This window comes from Ursus arctos, unplaced genomic scaffold, assembly GCF_023065955.2.
Source record: "Ursus arctos isolate Adak ecotype North America unplaced genomic scaffold, UrsArc2.0 scaffold_28, whole genome shotgun sequence".
Lineage (NCBI taxonomy): Eukaryota > Metazoa > Chordata > Mammalia > Carnivora > Ursidae > Ursus > Ursus arctos.
The window spans coordinates 18650385-18671163 of NW_026622963.1; the positions used below are offsets into that span (position 1 = coordinate 18650385).

The following is a 20779-nucleotide window of genomic DNA, read 5'->3' on the forward strand; positions in this document are numbered from 1 at the left end:
CAAATAAACCACAGAACCTCAGAGCAGTGATAAACCTGTTCTAGGACTGCTCAATTTATTGAGTAACGCTGAAGGTCATCATTTTAAAATTTTACGTATACTAGGAAAATGTTCTAGAATTGCCACAGCCTTAAAAATCTAAAAATCTTAAAAACTTTTTTTCTCATTCTACATAGGTTATAATGGGGATTCTCCTTCCCCCCACCATCTTGTTTTTGGAATTTCGCACATATGATGACTTCTCATATCAGACATCCAAGGAGAATGAAGATGGCAAAGAGAAAGAAGAGGAGAATATGGTCAGTGCTACTCTTGATCATAACAGTATCAATTCACTCTCATTTTCAAAATTGTTGAGATTTCTCTTACCATGAGTTTAGAAGCCACAATAATGGGGGAACTCCATATAATTCTTTATTTTCGAAGACACCTATCTGTTAAATGCTGTGCATTTCCCATTTGGCAACCTGCTTGCCGTGTGCCGTTCTGTTTTCCAGGACACAAATGCAGACGCGGGTTCGAGAAAGGGTGATGAGGAGAATGCGCACAAAAAGCAAAGAAGCATTCCCATTGGAACGAAGATCTGTGAATTCTATAACGCTCCCATTGTCAAGTTCTGGTTTTACACAGTAAGGCTTCCTCCTTAGCATCTGCCATGCAACATGTTTTGAACACACAGAATTGTGACACTCGAGAAACATGTCAAAAGCTTTTAAAAATGTTTTAAAATTCCCAGAATTAAAATGAAGTATGAAAACAAAATCGGGACTAATTCAGATCTTCAGCTAAGACTCTATCTGGGTATCTTGTCCTATATTTACATGCATGTAGGAATATGGCCATCCTAGCCCCAAATACACCACTTCGTAAAGCAAAACAGTCCTGTTTGCTTAAGATGAAGGATTTTTTTAATGCCTTCGGTAATACAAACTTAGGGAAATACAGTTTTATTTTTAAATGAACAAAGATGGCTTGTGATTTAAAGAGCAAACTCACAGATGCCATTTTTTTTTTTTTCATAAAACAAGTGGGCTTAACAAAGCAGTGTGGTCGAACCCAGATCATAAACTCCTAGAACAGGGGAGGAAATCAAGGCCTCTCCACTCTGAAATGCACACCAAATGACCACTGCTTGGCTGCACACTCTCCTCCAGATGCCTTTGGTGGCCACTGTCTCCATGTCCCCAACAGTGAGGCACCATCTGTAACAAGAGTGACCCCGGCCTTACACATGCCTACTATGACTTCTGCAGATAGGCTCTGGCTGCAGGAGGTCCCAGCAGGCACACAGAGGCTCCCACAATCATTGCAATTTGGGGAGGGTGGGACAAGACTACTCATGAAGTCCCAAGCACCAAGCTATGGTCTACACCAGGCAGGCCCTAGCATGGGGTTCCATTTGTAACTAGGCAGGACAGGTGATGGGAGGTGAGGAGATGGGTCCAATCTGTAAATGGGGCATTAGGCAATGGGGTAGGCAGTAGGCAGAGGAAGGCATGGGGACCCAGATCAACCATGGGCCTGGACACCCAACATTTGGTAGCCACAGCTGGTGATGCAGAGAAGCCACTGCTATCCACCTGCTCTGGCCAGAACCAGCTGAGCACCGTTGATGCACCTGGCCTGCAAGAGAGCTCAGCACAAGGCAGAGCCAGGAGGCAGAGGAGCCCCAGTGTCACCCTGCACCTCTAAATACTGTCTCTGGCCTGCAGAAGGACATCGCACGTTTTACAGCTTCCCAGGGGATTCGAGCAGCCCAATTTTGAGAACTCTGGTTGTAATCCTTCTGCAAGAATAAATCATCTATGCAAGGGATTTTACCTGTATTACTGGTAAAGATTATACAACTGGGAGGGGTGGGAGGTGAATCTTAAAAAAAAAAAAACTGCTGAGTCACAAATACACAATTGCTAGAACACCCCACCCCTACCCCTCAACCCCACCCCCATAACTCCTAAAGAGGCCTGGGCCAGCAAAGGCTCTGGAGGTGAAGATTCATCAGCTCCACAGTGACTCAACCTCAGACAATCAACTTCAGACCACCTCCCTCCACCCCACAGCTCACTCCCATATATCTCCAAACTCTGCATCTTTTCTTGCCACAAAGATAGGGAGCATGCTGTGGCCACAGCAAACCATAGATTTGTCAATCCTGATAGTGAAGACTCGGGACAGCTCTGTGCACCTGGGCAGACAGCTCTCACCGCCCCCCCACCTCTAACCTCCCACATCCATCAGCAGCGAAAAGATTCAAGAGGGAAATTTGCAAAGCAGGGAGAGTAAATAACAATTTCCAACTTCCAGGAACGTAGAAGACACATTAGTGAAATATTAAAAATTTCCCTATTTTCATAATTTTGTGCAGCTCCATAATTCCCCCATGAGGGTGACAGTAGCCACAAATACACCTTCATTTAGAAAATGAAATGCCTGTGTCCATATCATCCTGAAGTATAAAATGCCTCCCGACCTGCCCCACAGTTTATCTGCACTGGTGATGTGAACAAGGTTCCTCTAGATGAGTTAGTCCAGTTGGAAATGCAAATTTGTTTTAGAAGACCCGTCAACCTGAAAATAGGATTTTCAAAAGTTTTTTGTTTCCAACACATGTTATTTCCCTAAACACTGCTAATAGTTGTTCTGCCCTTCAGATATCATACTTGGGCTACCTACTGCTATTCAACTATGTCATCCTGGTGCGGATGGACCGCTGGCCCTGTCTCCAAGAGTGGATTGTCATCTCCTACATCGTGAGCCTGGCATTAGAGAAAATACGAGAGGTGATTACTCCAAAGGCCTGTCCCAGCCCCACTGAACGCTGACTTTATTTTTTTTATTTTTATTTTTTTAAGATTTTATTTATTTGACGGAGAGAGAGACAGCCAGCGAGAGAGGGAACACAGGCAGGGGGAGTGGGAGAGGAAGAAGCAGGCTCCCAGCAGAGGAGCCCGATGTGGGGCTCCATCCCAGGACTCCAGGATCATGCCCTGAGCCAAAGGCAGACGCTCAACGACTGAGCCACCCAGACGCCCCTAAACACTGACTTTAATTCAGATATAGCTTCTTACTGCAAAAACACTTCATGCAAATCACGAGTGCCATGGTACCTCTTTCTTTGGGGCTATGACAATCCCAAGTTTATTCCATTCCCTTGCTTAAGATTTCCATGTCTTCTGCTTCCAACTGAATTTAAATTTGCAAATCAAAGCATAAAGCAAAATAAATGATGTTTAGTAATAAAACCAGTCTCAGTGCCTGTAAAAGCAATAGTAAATGCTGCCAGGAGATAAACCAATTACTACAACTGGGTACAAATTTTGGCTCTGTTTACTGGGAACTGAAACTAAAAACAGAGAGAGACACAAGATGATGTTTTACCTACAACTTGGGACTCAGGATCTTGGCTCCCTACCACCTGCAATGGGGGTTCTTCCTTCTTATTAAGGAAGGGCTCTCAGGAGACTCAGAGGGTGGCAAAGGAAATAGGGCCAGATACTTTTCTACAAGTTTTAATTCACTATATTAGCTTGTAAAGGGAAAGCTTATATCCAAGAAAAAATGAATCTGAGTTGAAAAAGCACACAGAAGGATTTCACGTGCTTCTTGCAACCGGTAGAAGACCCAGTACTATTATTTTGCAGTTGTTATTGAACTTTTCACTGAACTGAAAAAAAATAGTGTTGGCAACTTCTTCCCAATAGAGTGAGTTTGATGCTGTCAGTCTAATGAGAGCCTAAGAAACAAAAGAAGTGCCAAATCCAACATTTACAACTCATCTCCTTTGCTACTAGTCTTTCTTTCCTAGTTGGGCTTCATCAAACTCTGCAAATGTTACAACTGAGTTTCCCCAAGTGGCCTGCCATGCCATCCCCACACCACCATGATCCTGCTGAGCCTCAGCCATGTGCTAAGATACTGTTCTATATTCTAGGAGCTCACCCTCCAGTTATAGCTCACCCTTTGGGCTACAGTGTACACAGGTTGTTAAACTAGTGAATCCCTTCTGTGCTCTTAGCCAAAAAATAGCCCCACCCCATTCCACTTGTGGGGTCTCCAGGACCCACCCAGTCTCCATAACTAAAGGGGTACCACATGGCACAGCATACCCCCACCTTACTGCACACCATAGCTGCGTCCGTGGGGTTCACTCTCTGTGTACCTATGCATGCTGTTTGCTAAATATTTTTAATTTCACCCTGAGGAAGTAGTGATTTTTAATCAGTGGTGGTTTTTTTTTTTAAAGATTTATTTATTTGAGAAACAGAGAGTGTGCATGGGGGGAGAGGCAGAGAGAGAGGGAGAGAGAGGTTCAAGCAGACTCCCTGCTGAGCGCAGAGCCTGACGTGGGGCTGGATCTCGTGACCTTGAGATCATAACCTGAGCCAAAATCCAGTCAGACACTTAACCAACTGAGCCACTGAGGCGCCCCAAATCAATGGTGATTTTTAAAGGGTAATAGCTCAAGTAGGAGAAAAATCATTTAACTTTCCCCTGACTTCTCATATCTAAGTTGCAAAGGAATTGTGGCAAACAAGCATCCCCTAGCCCAATTCTGCCCTCTCCACAAGGTGGATTACCCTTTTGTGAGACCACATGGGTGTATCTCCACTCTAGACTTTTCCTCTTGTACTAACTCTGGAGCGTGGGCTGACAGGCACATATCCAGAGAATTAAAAAGAAATCAAGAGGCAGCTGCTTTAATTTCACCCCGAAGGACATAATTTAGAAGGCATTTCCTGAGAATTTGTGAAACACTGCATCTAGGAATATAGAGGATTCCATGGAATTTCCCTTTCGAGATATCTTTCTCTGTCTGAGAAGATTAGTGTTTAAAGGTCTTAGGCAGGAAATGGGACCAGATGCCCTGGAATGTTCCACGAGTCCTATCTTTCCAAGATTCTAAGAGGCTTCCAACACAGCACTCCCTGTTTATTGTTCTTTGGCATTTGTTTTCAGATCCTTATGTCAGAACCAGGCAAACTCAGCCAGAAAATAAAAGTTTGGCTTCAGGAGTACTGGAACATCACGGACCTTGTGGCCATTTCCATGTTCATGATTGGAGCAATCCTTCGCCTACAGAAGCAGCCATACATGGGCTATGGCCGAGTGATCTACTGTGTGGATATCATCTTCTGGTACATCCGTGTCCTGGACATCTTTGGTGTCAACAAATATCTGGGGCCCTATGTGATGATGATTGGAAAGATGGTTAGTACTGACACCCCACTAGGAACTAGAGACGCTGTGGTTTTGGTTAAGACCTGAGACCAGGCCTTGGGTGTGGTTTTGTTAGACTTCATTTGGTCTTTCTTTTGCAGTTGGTTTCTTGCAGGAAACATTTTTGCTTTAAGATACATAGTTCTCCTACATGTTGGTATTGTGTTGTATATGTATATATACATGTGTATATATATGTATATATACGTGTGTATATATATGTATATATACACACACAGAGTATATACTACTTTATATAGAGAAATACATATATATTGTATATATGTATAATACTAATATTGTGTGTGTGTGTGTGTATATACACACACACACATATATGTATGTTTATAAATATAACAATAACCTGATTCATAACATGGGATGAAAACCAAAAACAAATGAGGCCCAGGGTCACTCCCCCACCCCTATTCCAAACAGTCTTCAGCCCGTGTACTCTGACCTGGAGTGGACATAGGCAATTCATGTGATTAGGGCCAAGACAAATCCATGGCAACATTTCTTCCAGAATAAATCATACAATATGAAACAAAACAAAAAAAAGAGCCAGCAGATCTTCCTTACAACACCTAAAATAGCTTCAGTGTTAGGACTGGTCCCAAAAGAAAGGAAGTCTCTTAAGTTTAGGAATAACTCTTCATAGCGCAAGCCACTTTGAGTGAAGGGATCTATGGTTTAGCTTATCCTGGCAAGGTCTCTCATCTTCAGGGATATCCAAAGCTAGGAATTATACCAGCTCAGTATCCACAGTAACCAGAGCATTGCTCACTGTAACCACTCAGCATTTGTGTAATGAATGAATAAACATTCTGTACTCTCAATCCATTATCTTGTTCCTTTCTTAGATATCTCTGTTTCCCTTACAAATTCCCATGTTTCCCCCATAAATCTCCCCTTTTTCCCTTTGCTGTTGTAGTTATGAGGAATATTTGTTTATGGACAACAATAGAGGAGAAGAAAGAGTAAGAGCAAATGAGGGAGTCAATGCTCTAGAATAAGATGTATGCATTGCATGGTGTATAAAACTAGGAGCCCGTGGATGGGCTGGAGAGAAAGGAAACAGGTTCTCTTCAAATTAAACACTCATGAAGTCCTCAGGGAAAGCAATAGCAAGAGAACCTGGCCCATGAGTCAAGACAGTAAGAGACACATTTTCTTTCTACCCAGATGATTGACATGCTGTATTTTGTGGTCATCATGCTGGTTGTGCTGATGAGTTTTGGAGTAGCCCGTCAAGCCATTTTGCACCCAGATGAGGAGCCTTCTTGGAAATTGGCCCGAAACATCTTCTACATGCCCTACTGGATGATCTACGGAGAGGTGTTTGCAGACCAGATAGACCGTAAGAATAGAATTGATAGTAAGATTCTCTTCCCTGCTTCTGAGGCAGATGATCAGTTCCAAATTAATGGAAGAGCATGCATTAATTTGGAAATAAATTATTTTTTATTCTGCCATGAGCATCAAATCATTTTACAAAGGAATAAGTGCAGAATATGAAATGTAGATTTTTGAGACATCAGTCATTTCTTCTACCATTAACCAGAATTTTGAAAGAGTCTCACATCCCTTTAGCTGGACCTAGTGAATATCTTATCACATGAATGTAGTCCCAATGCCAATATGCCAATATTTCTTCAACCTAAATCTCTTTCTACCCTAAGACAGAGCTTATTGTTATTTCAATATGAAAGTGTTATTTCAATAGAATGAGATAGTAAGCATGACTGGGTGACTGGTGTCTTGCGCCATCCTCTGCTTCAAGTTTCTTCTCCAAAGCCCACTATCCACATGGCTATCAATTTCCTCTTCACTTATGGAGTTCAACCTTTTAAAATCATTATTATCAAAAATAATCTAGATGTTAGCAGAGGAAAGGAGCCACGGTCCTTCATGGATTTCTGAGGTGTGTAGGCCCCAGCTCCTCCCCAGGCTGAGCCGGCAGGTCATGGTGTCTCTTGTGTTGTAGGAAGTGAAGCTCAAATGTTCTTATACTATGTCACCTGGCCAGTGAATGTCCCACGGATGAATGAGGCTCTTCAGACCTGTTTTTGTGTGCAGACCCGTGCGTTCATTTGCATGTTGTGCTCTGTCACAAAGATACAGATGCAACAGCATGCCTGCCATTTCCAGTATTCTGCTTCTTGGGGATAGATGGTCTTGAACATCCTCTTATATGAAACGCAGGGTTCTCAGTACATCCTCTGCGACTGGGTTAGACTGACAACTAGTTCACATAATGCCTTCTATCTAGCTTTTATAACATGATTCTGAACACATCGTTATCACCGGTATCTCAAAGTCAATTGTTGAATGTGTTTGTAGCTTGGTAAACTGGAACATAAAAATCTAATGTGCTTTCAAAAGAATATTTGCTTTGGTAAATATAGGATCCAGACATAAATTGTAATATTTTTATTTTTTATTATGAAATTGGGTAATGAGAAGATAAAGAGGTGAACTTGAGGCTATTTTCAGTAACACCATTAAATGCTGGTTTTTGACTCTTGATCTGATTATTGCATAATAATTTTTCACTTATTTGTGCTGATGAGGTATTTGAATTGGGATATAGAGAATGCCTGATTGGTTAACCATTTGGTTAAAATGATCATCTGCCAGTAGCCTTATATCTTTTTCACAGCATTTTTAACTAGTGAGCTTTTTATTGCTTATGACATATGGTAAAATCAATATTCGTGAAATATATATGTATTTTCTAGAATTAATAATGTATACACTTTCTTCTAAATAGATCACTGGTTCCAAACGTGAATCTATAACTCCCAAACTTGAGTACTTTGTATTTCTTGACACCCAAAACCGTTCTTGTGTTGCTAATTATTTGTTTAACTTTTTTCTAAACTCATCTTATTTTCTTTCCTCCCTTCCTGTCACAACTAAAAAAAATAAAATCCTGCTTTCCAATTGCTATATAGTCTACGCTATGGAAATTAATCGTAAGTTTACACATAATTGATGACTTGACCTGTGAAATGTGTGTATTAGTCAGTCTCTCCCTTGGCTAATTACTGACAACCTTAACCTGGTTTTAAATACTTCTCTTATTTTCTGGTGTCAATACTCTTTTAAACTGTAAGCAAGTAAAAAGTAGGTAGACTATAAGTTCATGGAAGTTATTTCACTGATCGCTGTTGGGATCATTCTTTTTTTTAGTTCAGAACATAGGTCCCATAGGATCAAAGTGACATTCTTGAATGAGCTGAGAGAGAGAAAAGATGATTTTCTAAACATGACACCAGAACCGTTGATTAATGGATTTGAGGGTAGAGAGCATCCTTACCCCCTTCCTCGTAACAAAATTATTTCAAAAGTTCATGTACAAGTGAAACCAAGGAGACAACATAAGGTGATTTTAAATAATCAGAAGACACAATAGCTTTCTAATGGATAACAGTACAGAAAAAAACCATAAAGATAGATCTATCTGCTTAGAAATTAAGAACTTCTGTATATGAAAAACAAAAATACAGAAATGGGAAAATGTTTATAAATATGATAGGTCAAGAATGACTATCACTTAGTGCAGAAATGAGTTTCTTATTTTCTTTGTATGAGTTGATATTTTTCATATGGAAAATTATTGTTTATGAAGTCAGGAATAAAATCACCTTAAAAAAGAAATAGATCATGTAATGGCATATGTAAGTTATTTATTCTATTCATTTTATGTAAAAATTACAAGAAGACAAACTTTTGTTTCAGCTCCTTGTGGCGACAACCAGTATGATGAGGAAGGCAAGCGGCTCCCTCCCTGTATCCCGGGTGCCTGGCTCACACCGGCCATCATGGCGTGCTACCTACTGGTGGCCAACATCCTACTGGTGAACTTGCTCATTGCGGTTTTCAAGTATGTATCAAGGCTGATGACTGGGTGCCTAGTATTTATTACATTACAAATTTCCAGTTTATTCTTGGAACACTCATGAGGCCATGGATTTATACAGAATTTCAGTAGGGCTTTTAAGTGTGTAGAATTTTTCCAATCTCTTTCATTCAAACTTAATCAGCCTTCATGTATTCATGAATCAAAAGGTGACACTTAAATACATTTAAAAATGTTTTGATGGATCAGTAGTTTATTTTTATTGAAGTATAATTAACATACTGTGTTGTATCAGTTTCAGGTGTATAGTACAATGATTCAATAATCCTGTACATTACCCAGTGTTCAACAGGATGCAATTAAGAGTCTGGGTTTTTTTTTTTCCTTTCCTCTCTTTTTTGTTTGTTTTGTTTCTTAAATTCCACATATGAATGAAATCACATGGTATTTGTCTTTCTCTTAAATACATTTAAATTTAATCTTGGTTAGTATTTTAACACTTTAACATGTATTTTAATCTAATGAAAATATTTCCTTAGATGAAAGTCTCCTGGGGAGGGAAGATTTGATCAAGACATGCCTTTAATTCATTATCAGATGGGCTCAGAAAGCAATGTTAACTTCATAAGCTGTGACAATTACAGTAATATTATATAAAATATTTTCCTTATCATTTACAGAATAGAAGATAAAATGGCCTAGGAAAGACATGGCTTAAATTATAAAATGAAGTTTCTTGTAAAACTTGTCCATTTTGGCATGATGTGTTGAGCATGTGACCGTGCTTAATAAATGCTCAAAAAAAATTCTAGCTTCTAAGATGAAAAATATGAGGGAAAAATCCTTCACAGAAATATAGAATCTTAGAGCTGACCGGGGCTTTGGAAAGACTCTGGTTTAAACTCTTGTTCCAGTATTGAAGGTTTAAATACTTCAAAATGCTTAGTTGAATAGCTCCTACCTTTAAAAATATGAAATAAAATTTTCCTGAGCATATGAATCAGTAGACTGTAGTATGGTGTTTCAAGAGAGCAAGAGGTAGCAGTTTCAGTATACTTAATTCTTAATTAATTATAAGAGTAAAATATCCTTGGGTGTGGGCAATCCACATTGATAGATAAACCAGAAGGTAGGGTAATCTAGGAGTCAGTACTAAGGGGCACTAAAAGGCCATTTCACTGTTTATTTTCATTTCAATGTGAGTAATTGATTGCCCTGGGAAATCAAAATGAAAAGTAAAAAAACTAACTAAACATTTATTCTTTTTAAAGCAATACTTTCTTTGAAGTAAAGTCAATATCCAACCAGGTGTGGAAATTCCAGCGGTATCAGCTGATAATGACATTTCATGACCGGCCAGTCCTACCTCCACCAATGATCATTTTAAGCCACATCTATATAATCATTATGCGTCTCAGTGGCCGCTGTAGGAAGAAAAGAGAAGGGGACCAAGATGAACAGGATCGTGGACTGAGTATGTCCAGGACTCTTTCATTTCTATCTTGGGCGAATTTCAAGAGTGTTCCAACTGGACACCCTCATGGAACTCTCACTCAACTACTTAAATTGTGTGAAAACATAACACTCCAGTCCAACTGTTGTTCTTTGCAGAATGCTTCTCATTTTATGTTGATTTTATTCCAGTTCTGTTAGTTTATGAGTAATTAGTGGAGTAGTCAGAGAATTGCCTGCAAGTGATGGGCAAGGGAGCTTAATTCAGGTTGGGTTGTGAAATTCACAATGGCGCAACTAAATTGATTCTTCATAGACAGAGCTCATTTCTCACTTGGCAAACACTTCTCCCTTTACGCAGAGCTGTTTCTCAGTGACGAGGAGCTGAAGAGGCTGCACGAGTTCGAGGAGCAGTGTGTTCAGGAGCACTTCCAGGAGAAGGAGGACGAGCAGCAGTCATCCAGCAACGAGCGCATCCGCGTCACTTGTGAGAGGTGTGCCCACCACGGGGCCAGTGCCCACCAGCGGGCCAAGGGTGTGCGGGCTTCTCTTCCCCATTCTAAGGGAGATGCCAAAGTTCATATAAATGATCACTCCAAGTTCTCTTGTTTGTTCAAACTTTGGGTTCTTTACGTGTTTGCTCCCGAAGCAGGAAATATCTAGCGTGATTGGTGATTGTAAATTGCATATAGAAGTGAATGGTGACATGCATTGCAAATATTCCGGATGACCCAAACTAAATCAAACCAAACCAAAAGCCCCTGACAAGTTCTTGCCCACCCCCAGAGTGGGCGCTTTTACTTCAATACCCTGCATCAATGAAAGAAAAGTCAGCTGCAGGTCTGTGTAAACGCTAGGGAAGCCGTCTTTTGACTTGTGGTTGCCTTTGTCAAGGATGGTATTCCCCTAGGACTGGCCTGCTCGTCATACCTTAATGTTCTTGTTGCTCCTTTCCCAACCTGGCAGAGCAGAGGTAAAGGCTCCCTCCTCTTTGCTTCTATGAGGCCAAGAGCTATGGGAGAGGCAGAAGTGTCTGTCCCCTGTGAGGGCGGAAACTTCTAAACTAGGGCAGGGTGTGTTTTTCAGACACTTTCGCATCCTGGGTCCCAACAAAATCAGCATTACCCATATGGTACTGCTTAATAAATGCAGAACGAATGAATGCATGTGTGCACAAATCTGTGAATGAGCAAATGAAGGCAGGTGAGGGAGAGCCAGAAAGGGTGACATTTTGCAAACGTTTCAGTATTGCCCTTCCTGCAGCGGAGAACGAGTAACCAGCAAAGGGTAGACAGAAACAATAAAATGACACTATCTATATTTTTCTAATCATATAATTTTTAAGAACCTTTATCACTTAATAAAAGCAGTGTAAGCTATTATTATTATTATTATTTAAAGATTGTGATACTTGCTAAAACATCATTTCAAAGAGTTTAACCAACAATGCAGATAGAAGGATGATGCCTACGGGCATTCTAGCTTATCATCCTGTCCTTCAGTACTCAGAATTAAAGTTTCCTAGTAGAGCTACATGTATATATTGATAAACATAAAGACATTCAAAAGAATATTTCAGCAGACCATCCAGTCAAGGGCCTCAATAACTACAACAGAATTCACAATACACCTTGAACTCTCCCTGCTGTGAATGTTCAAGCCAGTGACTCTGCCACAGGCCACAGGAGAGGCGATGCCCCTGAGAGCTCCAGGTCTCTGGCCCCTCTCCTCTCCTAGCCCTAGTCACCTTGTAATCCAGCCTACCAAATTCAAGGGTTCTCTGCACCAATTTTTGGCCTTAATAAGGCACATTATCAAAAAAAACTTTTAAATGCATCTTTGCTGTTTTAATAGTAATTGCGAAGCTTTCAAGATATAAAAATTATTTCTTCCTGAGAAAGATAAGCTACTCCCATCTTAATAATCTAAAATCTCAACCTTTTAGTTAGACATTAACTTGGATTTACAATGGAAATTGTGTTTTGTTTCGCTCTGCCTCTTCCCCTTCCCCCTTCCCCCAGCATTGTTTGGATTTTTACCATTCTTGGAGCAAGCCTCGAAGAATGTGGCTATCAGGTCACTACCAAACTACATTTTCCTCTTGGGGCTCTGTGCACACGTAATAGGAATGAAAGTGTGTTGGGCAGTAAAAACATCTACTTCCCGTTTCCCTTGGCTGAGATCTCCAGGAGTGATGGGAGTACATTCCTGCCCCTCCGGTTCCCTTGTTGACCCTTTCTAGGCTGAATCACAGGTGAACATCAGAGACAAATGGAGGAGGAGGTTTGGGGAGAAGGCACTTTTCCTTCACCCTTAACCAGGACAGCTGAGGAGCAGGGAAGAGGGTGGAAGAATACAAATAAAATTAGTTATTTTTACCTAAATTTGACACTAGTGATTACCTTTAAAATCAAATCTTTGAGTACTCAGATATTTCTGCCATTTTTAAAAATCTTCTTTAAATATTGGATTGTTTTTATTTTCCACATCACCATTTGCCATTTGATGATTCTCCCGTCCTTCTCTCAGCTGTCATCCCCAGCACCATTTGACCTGCAGGGTCTGGTTAGGAGCGAGCCTCCATGAAAGGTGTGGTTGGCATCAGTCCCTGCCTGGCCTCCCTGTTGTCTGGTACCTTTCAAAACGTGGGCCAGCAATTTGCATGACTCAGTCTCACAAACGTGTTCACACAGGAAGTTTACAGGATGTTTTGAGGGCTCATGTACAGGAACCAAATTCATGGCTTTCCCTTAATGTTTGGAAAGTAATATATAAAGTTCTAACGATTTCACCCAATGTCACCATTTTGTGAGATCCAAAATTTAGTCCCTCAATCAGAGATTTACAGCATGATTCAGTTTTTAGTTAGCACAACCCTGAAGCAGGGTATTTAACCCAAAGTCCCACCCAGCATGCCCACTTAGCTGACTTAGGGCACTGCACTCATGGTTTTCCTCCCAAATTTGGACATCCTCTTCCGTAGTCTGGGCTCTGAGAGTAGCACCACTAGCCACCTCATTTAGCAAGACAGACACTGTCAAATCATCAATTTCTGCTTTCTTCCTCCTGTGAATGAATACACACACACACACGCACATGCACACACACACGCACTTCTTTCCTACTCTACTACCAGCACACTAGTACAAGCTACCATCATTTCTCACTAGGATTCCTGCAGTTGCTCAGAAAGCATCTGAGCTCTGAGAACATCTGAGCTCTCCATAATCATTTCTGCTCTTTCAATTCATTTTGCACTCACTAGATTCTAATTTGGTTGCATCGCTCCCCACTAGCTCTCTTTAAAAGACTTTCAGTAGTTCCCATTGCTCCCAGGTCTAGCCTCCTCCTGGACTGCCCTCCCTTCATTCTTGGTACTGAAGTCTTTTTGGCCTTTCATTTCCTCAAAGCCACCACTCCCTTCCTGCATAGGGGTTTTTGCACATGTTGTAACCTCTGTCTACTCATCCTTCGGATCTCTGCTCAAATGTCAATTCCTTATGGAAAACTTCCCTGACCACCTCACACCTTAGACTAGGTCAAGAAGCCTGCGTATCTCCACATAGCAGGAGCTTGAGTTTTTGAATGAATGGATGACTAAAAAGTTCATGTCCTGACGTCAATGCAAATTACCATCCTATCCTCAATGAATATCAAATAGGAAATCAACTATGCTCCCTCTGAGTTTGAAACTTTGATTTTGACAGGTGCTATTGGCAACTAGGAACAGTCTCAATATACAATATGCTACCCATAACTGTCAGGAAGAATCTTTAATATCAGCAGCACCAAAACAACTGGTGGTGTTGACAGGCGTTGTTTCTTTGCTTTAAAGGTTAATATCAGATAACCAAGAGGGCTGGTGGAAGAACATTTTACAAATAACTTCTGCCAGCACAACCAAGGTAGAATTTGTCAACCTAGATATTCTATCTCATCATACCAGGCTAATACCTAGTAACACGTATCTTTATCAATCAGAACTTCAAGGCCATCTCTATGTCTCTTGAAAATCCACTGTTGAGAACATCATTCCTTTTGTGGTTTGGCAACCCCTGGTTCACAGGTTCAAGAGCAATTGAGTTGAAAAAATATTTTCTAAAAAAACTTTGTCAGAGATTCAACTTCCTTTTCTTGAACAATGAGAATTATGTAATCCAGTGTGTTTTTTTTTCCCATGTCATCAAGGAAGCTTAGCACCAAACTTAATATTTAATTATAACAGGTACATTATTATAGGTTTTTGGAATACATGGTGTACATTGCCTCCTTATTATCTCTTCTTCATTCGTATCTTCCATTTACATAAATTTTTATTTTGCATATATGATATTTTCAAATATGCAGGCTATAATTCATAAATTATACATTTTAAATGCTGTTGGTCCTGTACTTAAGTGTCTATGGGTCTTAGACTAGCCAAACCTATAATCGAAGGTTTGGATTCCCCCAAAACCTCTGGGTCAAGTGGTTTCTTGTCATATTTGTGGATCTGGGTTAAGGTGTTGGGTTTCCTCTAAGCTTGATTAGGAAAGCAGCAATGTGTGGTCTTGAGATGTTATTTAGCATCTTTTCCTGAGTAATCAGGTAGAGATGCTGGTAACAGAAACCATAACAAAAAAGACAAGAAGGAGAGAAATGAGATAGTCAGTAGAAGACCTGAAAGAGAGAAGAGTCTCAGAGAGGAAGTGTGTAATTCCTCTGATGTAGACAAGGTCATAGAAAGACAAACACACAGTGATGGGAGAGACGTTTGGGAAAGATTCCATCTGAATGTCTTAATCTCAGAAATTAATAGGAGTCAAAGTAACTTGGATTATGGCGAAGGGGTGGGATTAAATCTGGGAGTTTTAATGTGTCTTGTAAATGACAATCTTGTTCCTTGCCAGACTTTGAGAGCCAATTCAAGGACAGGTGCAGATATCAGGCAGAGAGAGATAAAAATAGTATTGGCTTTACTAGTAATAAATGTTGTGCTAGAGGATGTGGTTCAGTTGTTGCCAAATTCACAGAATTAGCCAGAATTAGCCATAGCCACTCAGTCACAGGCACCTGCAGGCCTCCGTTCTCACAGGCAGAATCAGCTTTCCCCACTAAGCTTACCATACGGACAAAACAAAGTGCAAACCCTTGTTCTCTGCAAGCAGCTGGCTCCCAAAGAGAAAGAGAAAAAAGCAAGCTGGTGTCCTGGTCCCCAAATTCCAACCAGAAAATCAGTCTTCCTCAAGAATAAATAAAGGGCTAGAGAGAGGCCAAGAGTTTTATACCAACGGAAAGTCCAGACACATAGGAAGGAATGCTAGGAATGGGGAAAGAGTACACCTAGCAATATTACAGACTTGAAGCCACTAGGAAGATTTGAATTCACCTTTGGGGAAATATGATAGGAAAGGAGCTAGCCAAGAGATTGCTCAGCAGGAATACTGAGGATGTAAGTGAAATTAGCTAACATGACTTTGTATTGGACCAAGTCAAGGTGACTCCCATGACCTTCATCAGTGACTCTCTACAGTCCACGGGCAAGGATGCAGTTAGTGAATGAAGCATGGGGCATAGCAAAAGCGAGGCTGAAAGTGACCAATGCTCCCAAGAACCAATCAGTGGAGATACCACAATGATGTTAGTGTTTAAAATGGTAGCATAAACATATTACATGGCCTCAAGATACCATTTTTCTCTGCCCAGCTATGGAGTCCTAGTGGCAGTAGAAAAAGGAGTAGAGTTGGCACTATTATGTTGGAAGTAAGGGAGAAAGAGCCTAGGCTATTACTGAGAGCTTCAATGAGTGGCTGACCAGAGTCTTGCCTGAACAGAAAGCGGAATATAGCCAGAAAAGGCTAATTTAGATGACTTGAATTCTAGAAACCAAGGAGGTCTGAAGTATGGCCATGTCGGTATATATAAATGACGTGGCCTAGAGCTAAAATCCTAGAGAGCTTAATATTCTTTTGGTAAGTCTTCAGTATTTTGCTTATTAAAAACAATGAGAAAGCAGGAAGACTTAAGACTTAAGTCTTGTTCTTTGTTTAGTCTTTTCACATAAAAAACTCTGTCAATAAGCACAACCAGGTTCCATCCTGAGTGTTCTCACTATAATTACTAAACTTAAAAGGCAGCCTCAAATGAAGAAGTAGATGGAAATTAAAATAGCTGGATATAAAATTTGGACTGGATTAGACAAGTTTATGACCTGTAGACCTGGAATAAAATTACAGGGTAAGAATAGTCTTAGAACTCAATATAGAATACCATGGAACCTTGAAACATGGGTTTCTTCAAGTATAAACCAGATCTAGTTGTTCCACTAACATTATGTTTTTAGGTTAACATTGAGCTCTGTCATTAAGGAAATGTTCTCATATAATTTATAAGATGCCTTGCAGGTGAAGGGTAATGATTGCACATGAAAAGACGACTGCACATAAAACAGGTTTTGGTAACTACCATACTACAGAACTCCAAATATCTAAGTTCTGTCTTTTGGAAACACACACAGGGACTCTTACCATGAGAACATGAATTTGGACCTTATATTTAATAGATAAGAGTCTATGAAACTCCAATAAAGTCATGTCATATATAGGTATTTTCTTGGAAGTTACTACAAAAGTGCCACAAATTTATATATTGCTGTACCTGTTAGAATGAAATGGAAAATTTTATTTACAATGCCTTAACAAAAAAAGTGTGTTTTAATTAAGCTACTTTCAGGTTTAGTAGTATAATGTCCAAAACCAAATATCCTAAATAATAGATATATGAAGATACAGATGAAAGCCTCAGGAGATTTGCAGTCACATCTACTTCACGTGGTCATGCTATTTTACACTTGGGTAGAATTTACAGCTCACAGAGTGCTTTCATTTACACAATTTCACTTAATTGTCACAGCACTATCATGCTACTACTGTTGTTATTGCTGTTCTTGCTGATGTTGTTTATTGTCACTGGTGACAGCTGCACAATAAAGAGGAGCTGGTGGAGCACTTCATCCCTAAGATGAATATGGGCACCTCTCAAAGAGAATCCTGAAGTTGACAAAATGTTGATCCTAAACAGCCTTTCTTTCTCCTTGAAAGCAAACTAAAACAAAAGAAGTCCTGATATGCAATGTCAATTGCTAATCTGGTACCATTATCTCTAACTTTCTTAATTTACAAAACAAGTAGAATTATGTATGTGCCAGATTTTGAGAATGATTAATTAGGGCATTGGGATGTGGCCTTTTAAAGAAAACTCTGCAGACCAATCTGTACTAATCTCTGAATCAAACAGAGAGAAGTGTGAGGGGGACAAACACAACTATTAACAAACACACTAGGACTGATAAAGCAAGTTAGGTTCTGGGCTCCCAGGGGTTTTAGAAGGAGACACCATAAAGTAGTAAAAGGCAGGGCAAGTGTTGTCATAAATGATGTGCAGCTTAAATTCTATTCAAAGACAGGAAAATGATTACTTTGGGCCCAGCCAGTTTATAGATTTCACTTGGTTCTGGTTTCCTCTGGTATAAAAGGCTAGCCCTCACAAATTGTCCTTCTGGTCTGCCAGTTGAAACTCAGTAGTTTGGTAGTTAGAAAAATGGCCTTCATGCCCTTTACAAAAGTATTCTAAATGGAAGAATTTTTGCTGCAAAGTAAATGCTACCACAGTGTGTGAAATAAAAACCTAATGAAGCACACGTGACGTGATGAGCACCCGGTGTTATACAAAGATAATAAATCATTGAACATTATATCAAAAACTAATGATGTACTATATGTTGGCTGATTGAATTTAAATAAGCAAAAACCTAGTGAAGCTACTTATGTGATCTATATGTGAATCCACACACAGAAATAATTACAAGAAGCCATGAATTCAAGTTGGCAAAAATAGATAGAAGTAGATCTGGTAAGAAATCAGTATTTCAGTCTAAGAAAGTGCATTTTTATCACAAAATACTTACCATCCAAAGAAATAGTCCCTTTGAGCCAAATACTAGTCATACTAGAGTAATAGTTATAAGTGATTTGACCAACTGATTTGAAACACACAAAAGCAAATATTGACCTATTTTATAAAATGAATATTATTTTAAAAAATAATAAACAATAATAAACAATGCAGTCACATTAACCTAATTAAATAGTACTAGAAGCCAGGGTAACAATGTAATTTTATATACAATGGCTGGGATCCCTGGCGTCACCAAGGCAGCTTTCATTCATCTGGTTCTACAAATATCAGAGGTAGTAAGTTCTAGACCAAGTTTTCCCAAACTGAGGTCATCAAATGCCCTGGCTTTTGGGGTTCTCAAGTTCTAGGAGAATTTTCTTTTTCCATTTTGATGATGATGAAATGTTTGTGAAGCAAATTTGAGGGTGAAGAACAAGATGAGACAGAAAGGCAGGATGGGGACCAGATTCTGAAAAGTCTTAAATGTATATAAGAAACAGAAATCTTTTTAAAAAGATATTATTTATTTATTTATTTATTTGAGACAGAGAGAGAGAGCACAAGCAGTGGGGAGAGGCAGAGGCAGAGGCAGAGGGAGAAGAAGACTCCCCACTGAGCAAGTAGCCCAATGTGGGACTAGATCCCAGGACCTTGAGATCATGACCTGAATCAAAGGCAGATGCTTAACCGACTGAGCCACCTAGGTGACCCAAGAAACAGAAATCTTTATAGAAGGAGGTTAAGGGCTGCTATGGAATTGGAAGGGAAAACCTGAAGCTGCATTTACGTGGCACTTTACATAATACTGAGATAGTGCCAACTGTTTCTATCATAGAAACATTATCAATGGAGATTATAAGGTTTCCTTTTTTAAAAAAAGATTATTTATTTATCTATTTATTTTAGAGAAAGAGAGCACGAACGGGGGGAGGGGAAGAGACAGAAGGAGGCTCCCCACTGAGCTGGGAGACCAACATGGGGCTTGATCCCAGTCCCAGGAGATCATGACCTGAGCCAAAGGCAGATGCCTGGTCATCTGAGCCATCCAGATGCCCCTAAGGTTTCCTTCTAACACACTCCTTGGTACCCAACATTGCAATAAAATATAGCTTTTAATCTTATATGTTAAGATAGTAGCAACAGCTGCTACTGTTTTTAAGCAAGGAGTGACATGATTGAGTACCTGTGTTATTGTTTTGGATTGGAGCAAGAAGCCATTGGAGGCAAAGAATTATTCCTAACAACTAACATTTTTTGCTTTATCAGCTGGGGTATAATATGAGGTCATATCTCTTTTAATGTTAAAGAAAATTATACTGAGACTTCATCCTGCTAATTCCAGGAGTGTCTTCTTTCCCTTCCTATTGTTCCCCTAACTGAGTCAGTTGTAGGAGATCCAGTGGTCTAGCAAATTCCCTACCTATTGCATCAAGAACCAAGAAGGTGGAGCCATTGCTTTGTGTTCTCTCTCTATTCTCCTGCCACTTGGTCCTGGAAGTTGTGGAAGTGCAGGGCAGAGTGGATTAATTAAAGCCCCAGATTTCTGATTGGAAGTTGGAAAGAGGGAGCTCCAGGGTACTGGAAATACCAAGCAGATTACAGAGAGGGATGAAATTGGGAAAGTAACCCTACGAATTTGCTTATGAACTTTAGAGCTCACCCCCAACTGTATTTGTATGGGTATGTGTGTACATGTGTGTGTGCATGTGTGTGGGGTGTGTGTGTGTGTGTGTGTGTATGTGCGTGTGGTTCTCCTTATTAGCATACCTAAAGCATTGAGGGAGACAAAGTGAACAAAAAATGTTAGAGTAAGGAACTGTTAGATTCCACCCCTCCATAAAACTGGCAAAACTTTCAATCAACTTTTTTAGAAAGATGGAAATGAACCAATGGCTTGCAACAATTTGTGGAGTGCTTATTCAAGAAACATAGCTGAATCTTTTTTTTTTTTAAGTGAGATTTGTGGCATTTCAATTTACCTGGTCCCATACACTGCTCTTCAGTTCAGTGGCAGCCATGAGAATAACAGACTGAATTCCTGGTACAGTGGAAGCAAAAATTAACTCATCTACAAAGAACTGTAATCATCTGTTTTGATCCATCTGGTGACTCCCTGAAAGATTGTCTCAAAAGACTTGTCTTAATTTCCCCTGACTTGTAACTACCCCTGGGCTAAAACTGCTAGCCAGAGGTGAGGATGGGGAGAGGGCATTTGTCAAAAACATTTACAGGCAAATGTTTTGGTCACTATTCCCCAAGGTGAAAAATAACAGAGTTGGGGCAAATGAGACTAACCAAAAAGCTTCAGAA

General features: G+C 40.0%; 1 protein-coding gene across 1 annotated transcript in view; it reads left to right on the forward strand.

Annotated features, from left to right (window-relative positions):
* Positions 1-20779, forward strand: part of TRPM1 (transient receptor potential cation channel subfamily M member 1) — a 69951-nt gene that overhangs the window by 37567 nt on the left and 11605 nt on the right. Inside the window, exons 18-26 of the mRNA XM_026510259.4 lie at positions 177-299; positions 498-629; positions 2652-2780; positions 4957-5208; positions 6403-6577; positions 8175-8195; positions 8962-9106; positions 10354-10556; positions 10896-11028. Of these exons, the coding sequence (XP_026366044.3) occupies positions 177-299; positions 498-629; positions 2652-2780; positions 4957-5208; positions 6403-6577; positions 8175-8195; positions 8962-9106; positions 10354-10556; positions 10896-11028 (1313 nt within the window). The remainder of the gene's footprint in view (positions 1-176; positions 300-497; positions 630-2651; positions 2781-4956; positions 5209-6402; positions 6578-8174; positions 8196-8961; positions 9107-10353; positions 10557-10895; positions 11029-20779) is intronic.